Raw genomic sequence first — 15,445 nt, 5'->3', positions numbered from 1 at the left:
GGCTGGGGGCGGAGGGGGGTTGGCCCTTTACAGTTCTTACATCTCTGATGCCTGTGAACCGTGACTCCTCCCCCACATCTTTACTTCTCTTAACTACTGAGGAAGGAAGGAGTGCATCTGCACCACAGCCTAACTAGGACTCTCAGACTTCTGGGCTGGGAATCTCCGCTCACGACTGGAGGCAGCTGGACCCCGCAGTCTGCGCGGAATCTTGTCTCTCTGGAAGGATTTGCAAATCTCAATCTTTTCACAGCAGGACAAGCCCTTCACACACCCAGGCGTCTACGGCCAAGGCCTTTCTGGAACTTTGTCTTCTAGAACCTCTGGAACCCACAGGCTGTCGGCTAGAGGAAAGTATGAGGAGAGGCTTGTTGAGAGCCAGGCTGTGCCCCCCCCGGGGGGGGGGGCTGCGGTCTGGATGAGAGGGAATATCTCTTCAGAAGTAGGCACACAGTGAGTGCAGGTGCCTATGTCTGCCTTTGAAATGGTGATTGTCATCTACCAGGACTTGACTTGGACGCCCCCCCCCCCGCGCGCAGTCTCTCAGGCTCATTCTTTCAAAGTCTGACCTTCTATTTTCCATTTGATGAGCCCACCCTCGCAGTGTTACAGCATCTGTGGGATGGAGGGTGTGCCTGTGTGCCTGTGCGGCTACAGAGCTGTTTAGAGTAGGGACCTTCGCGCAATTTGCATTAAACCTGAGACCCCCTGGAGGGAGCGCAGGAGACTGGAGCGCTGCCATCTCAGCTTCAATCCCGGGGTTAAGAAGTCTAAAACCATCACCAAGAAGGACCAGTTCCAAGGGTTGCCCTGGCACTGGCGTGCGTCGCCATGTGCCTTGCAGGGGTAAGGACTATCAAAGCTAGGGTCTATTCTCAAACTGGACTTCGCATCCTTGTTTCTGAGTTCTCATGGGGGATCAATACTGTCCTGCCCATTCCTGTCAAGACTATGTCCTGGCATACTATTTTGAAAATGCCCCTTGAAGGGGCTATGGGGACTCACAACACTTGACTAGTTCTGGGGGTCCCTCCTGTTTTCCGATGCTTCTCTCTCAACCATTCCAATTCTAGGGCCCAGCACTTTTCTCCAGGAGTCCCCCTCTAGAGCAGTGGTTCTCAACCTGTGGGTTGCAATCCCCTTGGCAAACCTGTATCTCCAAAATTACTTACATTATGATTTATACTAGCAGCAAATTACCGTTACAAAGCAGCAAAAAAAAAGAAGAAGAAGAAGAAGAAGAAGAAGAAGAAGAAGAAGAAGAAGAAGAAGAAGAAGAAGAAGAAGAAGAAGAAGAAGAAGAAGAAGAAGAAGAAGAGAGAGAATTTTGTGGTTGGGGGTCACTACAACATGAGGAAATCTATTAAATTTTTGCACCATTAGGAAGTTTGAGAAGCACAGGGCCAGAGGGCCATGCCTGGCCCAGGGAGTAAGGCCTCCTTTCTAATACTGGTCCTCAGGAAGACAAAGCAGGTGGCCAATTCACCCTTAGGTTCTGATGGGTAGCATTTCACCACGGAAACTGTGTCCTACAGCCATGACAGTCAAAGCCTGCTTGGCTTCAGCTCCGTATGTCATGAAACAAGAAGATGGCTCAGGCTTTCCCAGCCAATAAAAGTCCACATTGGTCTTGGCCTGACTCCCTCCTCAGTTACATGTGTTGAGACCAAACAGGAGCCTCCCTGGAAAGGCTTCAAAGGCAGGAGGTATAGGGCTGCTCCTAGTGTGGGCCCTGCCCCTTGACAGTTACACATAGTCCCTAGACGCCTGGTTTCTAGCTCTGGGTTTTGGTTTGTCAGTATAGCCTCAGGCAGTCCTTGAAGGTTACAGCTGCCCACCCTTCCTTATGTCCAGGTCCCAACTCCTCAGCCCGAATCATGGGGCCAGCTGGGCTCTGTCATGTTCCAGAATTCCACTTTCAGACTACTCCCCCCCACTCTACCCCCATCCCTTTGTTCCTCCCCAGGATGCACCTGTGTGGCCTCTGGCCCTCATTGTTTGCTCTAGGGCCAGCTGAGTCACATCAGGGAACAAGACACGCCAAGACTAGGACCATGGACCTAGTAGGCCCTGGGCCAAGTCCCCCAAGAACCTCAGGCCACCCCAAGTGTTCAGTCTTCTTCCTGTGAGCAAGAGGCTTACGTTCACCCTCAGAGGGACACCCTGAAAGGGCAAAATAACACCAGAGGAAGCAGCCAAGTCCAACATAGGGCTACTAGGGGCCTGGATGCACAAATCCAAGGCATGCAGACAGGAGGACAGTCCCTCCCAACCTGTAGCCTTATGGGAACTTCATCCTACACCTCTTACCAGTGAGAGAAGCTGGCCAGTCGACAGCCTTGGAGCTCTATCTGGTGTGGTACTGTAGACAGGAAAACAGCTGAGGTGTGTGCAGCCGTCTTGCTTGGCCCCATGATGGAATGTGACAGCACACTGCAGCTCCTAACAAGGCTTTGCCACTTACCACCCCCAAGGATGGCTTTAAACCTCCTCTTTGTGCTCCCGGTACCCCCAGTCCTGGGAACCAGTAGGCTTCCCTCACATGAGAGGATGCCTGGCAGTAGGATCCTGCAGGGGTCACAACAGTTCCAGCACATCCCAAATGTTGGGGTCCACCTTGAGGATGACCTTGGGGTTCAGCCCATGCAAGAACCTCATGCAGAGCATAGCTGCTCGCAGTCATCCTGAGATCTTGTTCGCCCTCTTTTTAGGACTCAGCTCCCAAATGGCAGAGACCCTGCTGTCCCTCCCTCCTCACACACAGGGCAAGGCAGACACTGCTCTCTAGGAATGTTTGTGACAAAGACTGGTCCTCCCAGGCTGGGTAAACCCTGTGCCTCTGATCCACCCTCATGCCAATTCATCCCCTGGAAGTGTGGCTTCCTCTCTATCCCCACATGGCCTCCTGGGGGATCCAACCTGCTGCTGTCAGACTTCCACCAGAACAGAGTCACAGCAGTCCGGGACTCCCCCTCACATGGCAGCCTCGCACTGAGACCATTCATATCTGTCCACTTCCCACTGGAGGGATACAAACAATACAGCCCCCACCTCCGCCCCCAGCCCTGAGACTTGGGGAAGTGCTAACCCTTGTCAGGACAGGGCAAGAGCTGGCTACTGGGTGCCCCGGCTCCCAGAAGCTAGAGGTCCAGGGGTCTGAGGAACTTTCTAGTTATCTCTTTCTTCCCCGGAACCTATTTTCCTTTTCTAATAGAGCTGTCTCTCACAGAAGTGCCGAACTCCCCCACTCCCAGCCCCTCATCAAGGTACTGGCTGGGTCAGGCAATAACAGGTCTATGATAAAGATGCATCACTGTGGGACTCCTGGCAGATAAACTAGGTTACAGAGGAGCCCCTCGGGATCAGCATATGACATGCAGTGGGCAGGGTTGAGGAAATCCCTTCTTTGAAGGGGCTCATGCTGTCTCAGGGACAGACCAGAGAGCAACAGGTAGGGTCAAGCACTCCTCTCGCCATGCGTCAAGTTTTTACTGTCCTGCTTAGGACACAAATCCAGTGTCCAGATACTGAGGGAGAGCTGGAACAGCCTCTGCCATGACTGTTCCTAGAATTCAGCACAGGTACTTTTACTCCAGGCTTGAGTGAGGGTCTCATGGGTTGTCCTGGGTACCTGCAGTGTTGGCTTCTCTAGAGGTCAAGGCTTGTGGGCACTCTGAGAACATATCCAAACTCGGGCCAGCCGGAGTCTTTTGGACTCCCCGGGATCCCAAGTCCTGGAGATAGCAGTCCTCAGCAGCTTATCATGGATGCCTGGAGTGCAGGTGGTAAGCCCACAGACTTCTTTCTGCATGTGACAGGTGCAAAGCCGAAAGACAGCATTGTCTAACCTGATCCCTCTGGATCTGAAAACACTGCACACAAGAAGTACCAGTGAGTTGGGGGTATGGCTCAGAAGCATGGTACGTGTATGTTATGTGCAAGGTCCTGCTGAGTTTGAGCCCTAGCACTAAGACACAAGGATGCACAGGGGAAAATTATTTATATAGCTGCCGCTAGGTAGAAATCTCCACCCCTGTAATTTTATACACCCTGAAACCCAACTCTAAGAAGTTAACATTTATAAAAAGATAACAAAATAAAAATCCTTGGGCCCTCCTGATCAAATGTGTGGGCTCTGCTGAAGGCTAAACTCCTGCAGGGACTCTGCTGTGGGACATGCTGGCTCTAAGATGGCATCTTGAGACCTGCCATAGTTACCACGTGGCTTCAGGGCAGGCCGGAACCTCTGAGCTCACCCATTTCCTCCTTCCTCTGTCCAGACCTGCCTGGGCCCACATGGCAGGGTGCTACAGCAGGTGAACCTGAGGCAGATGCACCCATGCCTTCCACTCCAGTTCCACAGGAGGGTGAGAGCTCTGGTTTGTGTAAGGTCAGACAGACAGCAGGGAGGAAGAACAAACTAGGAAATCAAAGCATGACAGTTTATTACATTCAAGAGTATTTACCAGAACAAGTGACAAAGTATCATTCATCAGCAGAAGCCTGTGACTGGCAGCACAGAAAGGCCCTTCCGTAGTGAAGCTTGTGCTTTAGGAAAAGGGGCGAGCTTACATCTTAGCTTCCCAGAAACAGCCCTAGAACAAGAGAACCTCCAAATACACCTTTTGGTGGACAGGGTCTCACATGCCAGGGCTGGCATCAAACTCGCCGTGTAATCAACAGTAACACTGAACTCATGATCTTCCTGCCTCCATTTCCCCAAGTACTAGAATGACAGGTATGCACCACACTCAGTGTATGTGGTGGTAGGGATCAACCCAAGGCTTTGTGCATTGTAGACGGGCACTCTAACAACTCCCAAATATTACTTTTAATAGCACATGGCCGTCTACAAGCATGCCCGGAGGGCCAACAGAGCTCTTTAAGGGGCCTATTAGAGAAGGCAAAAAGCAATGGTCTGGAGACAGCTCTAGACTTGCGGACCCTCACACAAATGTGGGCAGCCTGGCCCTGGCTGTGATGGACACCCAGTCTGTGTGTGCGTGCAAGAGGGTCTCCTCTAGCCCACCATCTGTCCCTGCTACTGGCTCCAGGCCAATTCCAGGCCCACAGATTCCAGAACAGAAATGTTATCTCTAAATGGACATGCCCGTTCAGCAGCAGCTGATTTACTCCAAATCCTTTCAGAAAACTCGGGCAACTTCCACACTGGCATGAGGCTCATATAGCCAGCAGGGGACAGAAGGTGTGAACTGCAAGCCCAGGAAAGTCTCTAACAAGACAACCCCTTTTCATGATAATAAATAAAACCTGGCCTCAGATCCACCACCTTGGTACACAGTGGAAGGCCTCAGTGAAGGCAAATACAGCAGAGGCTGGAAGCTCAGCGAAGTTCAGTGGAGACTCATTTGGAAACAGTGATTCTCACGTAATAGTCACACCGACAGGAGTTCATCAGCAGAACAAGAGCAAGAACAGAACTGGGCCAAGGAGGGCTAGAGAGGCACTGGGCAGACAGAATAATAGCGTCTCCTGGTACACTCTGCAACATGAGCTGCCAGATTGGGACATTTAAGCAGGGTGGAGGGGTGGGACTGGCCATCTGATGGCAACACAAACAGACACGGCCCACTTCCCAATAACTACTTTCAAACTGCTTCCTTCTCTACGTCCCATAGATACAACAGATTCCTAGTCTGTAGCATTATGCTTGAATACAGAACTTCACTCAGTCCATGTTCAGCCTGGCATGCCTCCTGGGAGACATTCCCACCATCCATCTTGTTACTGAAGCTGTGGTCCCATTTTTATTGATGGTCAGTCTTCCACATGGTGCCTTGCAGGTGACAAACAAGTGTATCCTGGAAGCAACAGGTCTTGACATTGTTCAAACAACAGCTTCTGCGTCAGGCACATGAAATAAGGGCTTCCTATTCTGGAGAAGAGGCTGCTAAATTCCAGCCAGAAATCAACAAAACCGGGTAAGGCCTTGGCTCGTGATGTAGGCCCCATGGCCCAGGCACAGCATGGAGCCACCTCTCCTGGAGTCCCCATCAGTACACAGGATCCTCATGTGGGTGTAGGCTCAGCTGTCCTGGTGCAGGGCTAAGGCACTGTCTTAACTCCTGCCCTGGAGGGGCAGCCACCAGTGCAATTTGAATCTCTGGCTCCCTAAAGCACGTCCTCTTTCCCTACTGCACGAACCCTCCCTCTCACCATGCTAATGCCCACAGTCTGTGTTTTAGTTCTATGCTTACTGAAACGATTAACTTTGGTCCTAACAGAACAGGAGCTATTTCACCAATATTGCTTGTAATAAAACAACAACTTCAGTGAGAACCCCTTGTGACCAGTCTTTTCCCTGGTGCTATAGGCAGGTGGCTGAGCACCCACTGAGTGTGCCACCTGCATCTTGCTGCTGACAAAAATCTACTTGGTGCAGTGTAGACTCAACTAGCTGTGGGCCTATAAGCAGGGTTTTAACACTCCTAAGTTAACTGCAGTGGTTAGGACTGTCCTCTCGCATGGAAGGGGCACTAACCCTTTTCTCTGACACACTCCTAGAATCCAGGCCCACATGAAGGGACCAAAGCCAGCTCTGTCCCAGCACTGGGAGTCACGTGGATAAGTCTGAAGTTCGATGGCTAAAGCTTTCACTAACCCATGGGTCCCACAACTTAATCCCATTTCCCAAGATGAGTCAGGCACAGCCTTTATGTTCTTTACACTCCAGGGCACTGGTGGAGCTGGATGGTGTCTGGAAGTAGGCTGGCGGAGTACTGTACTTCTGCTCCTGAGGACGGCCATATGGAAGAGCAGTTCCAGTTCCAATGCAGAGGCCTAGAGCTGGGCACACTCCCTGAAGGGAGGCCCAGAGTCACTGAAAGCTTTAGGAGTTCTAGCTAATGGTGTTGGTGTCACTTGGTGACTGCAGAGGTCCCTAGCTGGAATCAGCCACTCCTGTGTGCTCAGGTTTCAAAGTACTTGTAGATGGCTGTGACATACAGCATGACGTTCTGCCAGTCGGGCCGTTCAGTACGCGCCATTTCATTGATGTCCTGTGGAGAAGGAGATCAATTAGGACTCATTTCCCCTCCCACGCCACCCCAATGGGCTTCTAGTCCCATAAGCAAGAGAGAGCTTTTAGTCTAAGGTGCACTGCCTCTTTCAGAGGACAGGTCTCCAGTATTTGCTCTACCTCCAAAGGTCCCTGTAAGCATCTCCTTCCTGAGGATCAGAATCATCACCCCAAGTCACAGTCTTGTGCCATTAGGGTCTCCTCTCTGCCCCAGCCCCAGTTTATCAAGTGGAAACTTTCCCCAGACTTTCTAGGCTCTTTCTAGGCTGTTCTCTGGAGACATTCTAGGGCTCACAGCATCATGGTGTGTCACAAGTTATCAAAAACTTTCTTTTTTAGCTGCCTTCTGCAGAGTACTAGTGACCTGTGGTGTGGAAATAGAGCGGCTCTGCCCCTGGGTCTCAGCACCTATCACAAGTGCCTGTGACAACTACAGAGCAGGGCTAGATAGTCTAAGAGGACCATTCCGCAGTCGAGGAACCAGAAATGTCACTGATGATATGGGATGAGAAGGCCTATCCTGAGCAAGTTAAGACAGGAAACAAGTCAGTTGGCTTGTGAACAAATCTTGACTGTAAGAGTCTTTGTTAGGCTAAAACACCTAGCCATTTTTTATATGTGACAACACTTTGTACACGGTGTGCAGTGTCCTATTACAATAATTGTCTCTGATCTCTTCCTACCCAGCAGACAGAAGGTAGCCTAGGCAAGCACGCTTCTGTGAGTTTGAAAGACACACTATAGGTAAATACTGTTATGGTGTAATTATTAATGTAAATACTTTTTCCTGGCCCATGCAGTTGCTACAAGTCAAGGAAATGGGTACCTTTAGCTAAGGAGACAGGCCTGGAGACCTGCAGGTATCCTAGGATCTTATGAATGTTCTGGCCCCGCAGGATCCTTTCTTTTGTACACAGCCCTGAGCAGGAACAGGCCTGGGCACTGTCACTGTTACTCATGTGGAGCAAGTCTCTCCAGGTGCAGAGGCATCCCTTTGCATCTAGATGCAGAGGTTTGCAGAGGACAGCTAGAGCTGACAGCTGTCTGTGTGGGGGAGCTCAGCAGGGGCAGGGCAGAAGCCTAGAAAGGGCCCTGGGTTTCTACAACTTGTGTTTTGCATCATGAGCAGCATTTTATGGCCCCTGTGAGGAACTGTGGGCAGTGCTGTCAACTCCCAGATAGCTCTGGGTTCAGGATGCCCTTGGCCCTCACCTTCTAGACCAGTAGTTCTCACCCCTGCTAATACTGTGACTCTTTAATACAGTTCCTCATGTTGTAGTGATCCCCAACCATAAATCTGTTTTCATTGCTACTTCATAATTACGTTACAGTTATAAATCGTAATATAAATATCTGTGCTTTCCAATAGTCTTAGGTAACCCCAGAGTAACGGTCATTCGACCCCTCAAAGGAGTCACGATCCACAGGCTGAGGAAGCACTGCTCCAGACCAACAAAAGGCACACAGCCATGTGACACTTTTTCCCCTGAACCCAAAGATTCTGCTAAGGAACAGACAATCGAGAAGGACAGCTGCATGGACTGTGGTCAAAAGCAACTATTCCTTTGGAAACTTCCTCAAGAGAAGCCTTTTGTGCAGCATCTGAGATCCTGCAAGTGTGCACATCCTCAGCCCAGTCCACCTGCGACCACGTTTCCTAGGCACTGTCAGCAACTCCTCAGTAAGGGCTTACCAGAGTGGATTTGATCCCAACGCTCTCAGCTGCTTGGAAAGCCAGGGTGAAGTTCCTTTTCTGTAAGAGAAATCATATCAGTGGGGTGGATAAACTACTGAAGATCATGCAGGACAGACAGTAACCCTCAGGCCCTTGACTCTCCTCCGCAACCAGCTCCGGCTCGACCTACTTTTTTTTTTCCTCACTCAGAAAGTTTTATTCTAGCAAAAGGGCTGAAGTTAACTGGAGACAGGCCCCCAAAGCTAGAAGCACACACCTATCCAAAGACCATTCTCCCTGTGGAATCTCCAAGGCTTGGCTGCCATAAAGGAAAGCAGGGGAACCTGAAGAACCTTTAGAGTGGGACACCTCCAGCCAGAGCTTGGAACTACAAGACTGGTCATTTCTGAGGCCCATGGTGTACGATAGGCTGTCAACAGAAGTGATGGTCCTGAGGTGACAGGAGGTTAGCCCAGGCTAGCTGGCACTGCCCTGGCCATTCATGTTACTACTATCTTTCTTTTGGACTTCTTTTTTTTTTTTTTGGAGACAGGGTTTCTCTGTATAGCTCTGGCTGTCCTGGAACTCACTTGGTAGACCAGGCTGGCCTCGAACTCAGAAATCCGCCCGCCTCTGCCTCCCGAGTGCTGGGATTAAAGGCCTGCGCCACTCTTTTGGACTTCTTAAAGCCCTTGATCCTAAATGCTGTCAACCAAAGAGAGCCAACGACTCCCACTAGGAATGCTGTTACATGGGCAATGGGCAGACCAGACTGGCTAGCTGAAATGTAAACAACGAATCCAGGGGAATGAGCCACGACAGGCTATTGTGAGGCAAGGCTGGAATGAGTGGCCCACTAACCAGTGAGGTACCATCCCTGGTTTTGGCTCACCTTATCTTGGCTGTTCAGTTCTTGATATGGTATGTGGGCTGGGAGATAGGTATGAAGCAATGCGCAGAAAGCCAGCCCGTCGTTCCAGCTGCTGCTGAAGTTTGTGATGTCGATATTCTGAGGGAAAAGAAAAAGAAGGATACAGTGTGATCTTTCAGATCTCAAGTATGATCGCTCGGTTCTCAAGAAGAAGGCAGGACACAACCCCACCCCGATCCCATCACGTGACCTCACTCTGGAGGAACCAGAACATGCTATGGGCCATGTCCAGTACCTACCCTGTGACCATGACTAGGTCTTTATGGATCCCCCATCCCACCCACTTACCTACCAGTTGCAAAACTGTGTTCCTGCCTGGCAAAGACTGGCCCTGAGACATAATCTGTAAGTTGCTCCACACATGGAAGGCCTCTCCAAGGCCTGCTGTGGTAACAATACAGACTGCCAGATGTGAACGACAACTAGTGAGGGTCTTCTTGTTTAGTAAAGCATTTAAAAGGTCTTCAAGCTAGGCAAGTGGCCCACACTTGTAATCCTGGTATTCAGGCAGACTGTGAGTTCAAAGCCAGTTTGAAAGACATACAGCCACTGTAAGACCCTGACAAACACCAGCAACACTGAGGACTCTCCCATCCGTGTGCAGGCTGTGTAAAGAGCTGCAGAGATTTGGCTTTGGTGAATTGTCTGCATGAGAGCGGGCTTTTTTGGATATCACTGCTGCTCACTCATGCTCCTCCAAGGAACTCCAATAGACTCCCATTCTTCTAGCCACTGTGCATCTCAGATGTATGCATACACAGAAGAAAATGTGCTCTGTACAGGACTGAACTGTACACTAATGGTGTAAAGTACCCCAAATCCATCAGACCTTGGCACACACTTTATGAAGTGCTCCCAACTCCCCATTTCACATCTCAGTTTATTGCATGCCACCTTCAACTGCATTAAGTCAGCCTCCTGAGGCAACAAGTCCATCCAATTTCACTATGCACAGCAGACCACCCAGCCTCTGAGGACCCTCCATAGCTATATGGAGCTACAGGCTCACAGCTGGCAACGTGCTTTACCACCTTCACGTCTTTTTATAAAAGGACAGATCCTAAGAACACTGGAGACCAAGCTCTGAGCTGGGAGTCTGGCCCCATGCTGACCAGTGTCTCAAGAGTTACGTGGTCCCTTCATGGAGCAGCATGGGGCCAAGCACTCATCAGGCACACCACCAAGTGCATTTTCTTGCCCCGTCTGTGTGCACAGAGCACTGTCCTCTGGCAGCACCTCTGCCAAGCATACCTTGCTAAGTGCAGAGGCTCCAATAGCAATGGGTAACCCGACCACCTATTGTTTCCCACCTCTCCAGTTGACATCAACCATTATAAACTTGTATGGAGAAGGATGGCAACCTGACCAGGCTTGGAAGGATGGGTGGTATAAGCTGACATTGGCCAAAGTGCTGCACCTGAACAGCAACTGAACGGTGCTCCCCCCCAGAGTGAACAACAACTGAAGGGTGCTCCCACCCAGTGTGAACAGCAACTGAAGGGTGCTCCCACCCAGTGTTCACTGGTATCTTTCTTCCCCAAATGCCTAGGTCTGATTAGAAGCCCCTGTCTTGGTAACATACTAACCATTTTTCTGTTCTGGACATTTTTTCCCCTCCCCTCCCCACAGTCTCTGCTCTGGCTAAAAGCTATTATACCCAAAGGGTTTCTGATGATATTCTAGTCACTTTGAAATAAATGGTGTGTAACAGTTGCCAATAGAAGGAAGACACCTCCCCTCCCAGACATAGACGGGTAGGCATACACTCATGTGCAGTTACCTCTCTGTCTCTTTTCTCATCTGAATCTTAGCAAGCAGTCATCTAAGGTAGCCAGCTCCATCTGAGGAAAACTGGGACCTAGGAGATGAAACACTGGCCCAGGGTTCTCTGCAGCAGAAGAGATCACAGGGACTGGAGCTTTTGTTTCAAACACTATAAAAGAAGCCTCTAAGTCTTGCTTAACTGAAGTTTTCTATTACTGTCATTTTTGCAGTGCTGGGCTGGGGATCCCCACAAATGCTAGACCATGCTCTACCACTGGGCAGCTCACCCCAGAACAGTCTTAAAAGAGGGTGGTAGTTTGTTCTCACTGCTGGTAGCTTTCCATTATGGTATGTAAGACAAAGAACGGGCCAGGCCTGATGGACAGCATGGTATACAAGGCCCAGTATAAGATGAAGCTGAAAGGTCTTTTGTTTACAGAATGCCAAGGAACAAAGTCCACTAATGGGACTAAAATGAAAAGAAAAGAGGAAAAGGAAAACCCCTTTCCATGCTTCCAGGACTTGCATCCAAGTGACTGAAGCAGAAGCTGAGGCACAGGCCTCGTCAGACAACAGGGCAGGAAGTGTCTTAGTAACATGCAGAGCTCTGGGCTTGCAGACCAGTGGCAGTATCTCACTCGAGGTCACTGACTGCTGGAGAAAGACAAACCTCTTCTTCCTGTGCCGGTGCCCCTTTCGCTCCCGAGGACACAGCGGTTCTCACAGGGCTGTGGACGTGCCTGGCTTCACTGCGCCTCACAGCAGAGACTCCTGCACCCCAGCTGCCTGGCTAAGGCTGGCTTCCTCCAGACAAACCCCACCCTGCTGGGGGAAAAGCTGCTGGTGCCTCCTTACCCTGTTCCTCCCCTCAAAATAGACACAGGATATGGCTTCTGGATAGACCAGGGGTCCTGGGGTTCCAGGTGAGAGGTGCTTTTGATAGTTGATGATAACATTTCAGATCAAAATAAAGCTGGCTGAGTCTTGAGCTCCCATCCCCCTGGTGGCTGGAGATGAGCTATTTAGAAGTAAGGTGACCAAGGACTATGAGTCCATTAAGCAGTGAACCCAAGGAACCAGCTCAGACCTGCTCCCAAAACACTCCCAAACATAGTGAGGAAGGGTGCCAGGCCTGGACACGGGGGTGCTCCTTAGGAAGTGGGGAAAAGCCCACAAGCCCAAGAGAGCAGGTCTACTGGCTCCAACCACTATTGCTGTTTTTTAATGGTCAGGGCTGAAAGTCTTGCTACAAACGTCTGCAAACACTAAGCTGGCTTGCAAAGGGGGAGGGGGGAAAGCTCAGTGCTAGAAACAGAAGAGGGGAAGCCCCCACCCACGTGTCCACATGTGAAGCTCTTCATGGCATGGTTATGACAAGATTGGTAAGCAGCTTGGAGAAGAAACACACTGAATAATAAAAAGTCATACCAAGTTACCAGAGAAACAGCTTTTCCCTTCATCACCCATGCCCAACGGCTCCTCCCTGCAGATGCTACCATCTGTTCCTAAAGCTGGACTGTGAGTGGGTTCCAGGTTGGTGGGGTAGGTGGGGAATCCTGGGGCCTTTACCACATCTGTTGCCACCAGAACCAATCTCTCACTGCCTCTTTCACAGTCCGGATGACTGAGTGTAGCAGGCGCAGTCTGATGTTCTGTCTCTGTAGGAACAAAGCTGAACAAACCCCTCAGGTCAGAAGCAAAGGCAGCCAGACTTGTCTGCGGGCTGCTGCTCTATATAGTCAGTCCTGTTGTCACTTCACCTGCCCACGGTGGCCAAACAAAACGGCACCTGTGGTTTTCTTGGCAACTGGTTGGTATAAACTTAAACTGTTTGTGACTCAGAAAAACCCAACTCAACACCACTGTGTGAAGCTTGTAGATGGGGGAGGGCCAGGCCTCACATTTCCTGAACACGTAACTGATAGCAGCTGTCCTAGGCTTCAGGAAAGTAGATATATAAATGTCAGTCCACTCTGATGATGAACCGCCAAGCCTTTAGGAGATACCTGAAGAGTCCGAGTTGTCTATTCACTACAAAGAAGCAGGTACTAACAAATGCAGTCTAACATCATTTGTGTTACAACAGCAAGACGAGTATGGCCGGCCTCCTCAAGTAGATCTATTTCCTGCAGACCTAACGTGAGGCTTTATGAGCTTATCCTAGAAACATTAAGGAAAAGAAAGACCCAAGGGGAATGACCAGGGGAAGGGGAATGAATCTGGAAGGAGCTCTGTGTGTGTGGGAGGGGGTGGGTTGGTGGGGGGGGGGAGTGTTATGATCAAAACACATTGTATGAAAGTCTCAAAGAGCTAAACAGAAGGTAAAGGGGATTTGACTGACAACCTGAGGAGACAGTGATGACTTCAGGTCTGCACCTAAACACAAGCTTACATGTGAGCCAGCATCGGGACTGGGAACTGTATCTGTTAGATGACAAGAGAGGAGGGGTGCTGGACGCAGTTGCTCTGAGGATCATTTACCCATTCCACGGATTCTCACCTGAGGCCAGGCCCTGGAATCAGGCCATGGCACTCAGGGGTGGGTTAACAAGCAAAACAGAAGCCCACATGTGGACCTGACATAGTCTAGAGCCAACAGAAGGTTGCCCAGTGAAGTGTGGTTGGGTGGACTCAGAAAAGCCAATGGGAGCTGGCAGGCTGGGGCTGTGTTAGGGGGTTGCTGACTGTAGAGGCCTGTGGCAGCAGAGAAAAGGGAGTTAAGCTACGGTTGTACTTGGGAGCTGAAGTAAATCCACTTGGAAACAGGTTAAATACATAAAAGGGAAGTGCATGTAGTGCCAAGGGTAGTCCTTAGCTTCTCTTGGCAGAACCAAACACCTGTAGTGATCTTCACAGAAGCAGAACTCACTGGAAACAGGGTTTGCACATACAAGGAGGTATATCTTGGGTGTGTTAACTTTAAGGTACTTTGTAAATAGACAGAGGGGGCCTAGAGGCACTGATAAATGGCTGCAGGACTCCTGAGAGAGAATTCAGTAAAAGAGTAAGACCATCGGTGTCCCCAGTGGAATCACCCAGGAGACACAGTGGAGCAGTAAGGGAAAAGGAGACCTTGGAGCTCTCCAAAGCAGTGACCATGCTGACAAAATGCATTAATGGGGGCATGAAGAGGACCAAAGAACTGAAGAGGAACTTGTACGCAGAGGAAGAGAGTGCTGAAGAGATAAGGCTGTGGTGCAGCTTGGTGGTAGGAACTTTCCTATCATTGCATGAGGGCCTGGGTGTAATCCCCAGCACCACGTAAATGAATGGAAATACACACACAGGCAGAGGGCAAGCAATGAAGGAGTATTGCTCAGAGGCCAAGGGGACAGAAAAGCTCTGCACTTACAGAGAGAGCAGCCACTTGCCAGGCAAGTACAGCACAAAAGCCACTAGCCTGCAACAGCGCAACCCCGCCAGGCACGTTCCCACAAAGATCTACAGTGACAGTCCTAGTTTTTTAAAAAGTAGCCTTTGGTGTATAAGATGACTCCTAATCTTCCAGGGCCGTCCCCAGTGACGTGTCTACTCTGTAGATTAAGGAAGGGTTACAGGCTGAGGATGTTACTCCCCAATCCCTACACGAAAGCTGATGTGCTGACCAGCCAATCCCATATGTGTAGAGGTAGGTCTGAAGACAACTTGTAAGAGCTGGCTTTCTCGCCATGTGAATCCCAAGGATCAGAATCAGGTCATCATGCTGGGCAGCAAATACTTCTACCTACTGAACCATCTCATTATCCCCAAAGTAATGTTCACAGGCGACACTGCCAAATGCTCGGCAGGTTCCTATCACATACATCAGGCAGCCTACAAGTCCCTTCGCACCTCTGTCTTCCTCCCGAAGTCACATACACTTACCCACAAACATACACATAATTAAAATTAAGATAAAACTTGGGGTTGGTTCAGCTTTTAAGATGTGCTGTTCTATACTACTACCGGAGGACCCAGCAATCCCTCTTCTGGGCATATACCCAGAAGATCTTCCAACTGGTAATAAGGACACATGCTCCACTATGTTCATAGCAGC

The 15,445-nt window shown here is 50.1% G+C and overlaps 1 protein-coding gene across 2 annotated transcripts in view; it reads right to left on the bottom strand.

Moving 5' to 3' along the window:
- Positions 1–4,421: 4,421 nt before the first annotated feature.
- Positions 4,422–15,445, bottom strand: part of Specc1l (sperm antigen with calponin homology and coiled-coil domains 1 like) — a 97,463-nt gene continuing 86,439 nt past the window's right edge. For both annotated transcript variants that reach the window (XM_021204334.1, XM_029542188.1), the window contains 3 exons: positions 9,607–9,723; positions 8,733–8,792; positions 4,422–7,019 (listed from right to left, as the gene is read on the bottom strand). In XM_021204334.1, the coding sequence (XP_021059993.1) occupies positions 6,930–7,019; positions 8,733–8,792; positions 9,607–9,723 (267 nt within the window). In that variant the 3' untranslated portion in view covers positions 4,422–6,929. The remainder of the gene's footprint in view (positions 7,020–8,732; positions 8,793–9,606; positions 9,724–15,445) is intronic.

Source organism: Mus pahari, chromosome 9 (genome assembly GCF_900095145.1).
Source record: "Mus pahari chromosome 9, PAHARI_EIJ_v1.1, whole genome shotgun sequence".
NCBI classification, from domain to species: domain Eukaryota; kingdom Metazoa; phylum Chordata; class Mammalia; order Rodentia; family Muridae; genus Mus; species Mus pahari.
Note: the sequence above shows the minus strand (reverse complement) of the source record. Positions and strands in the feature narration are given on the sequence as shown.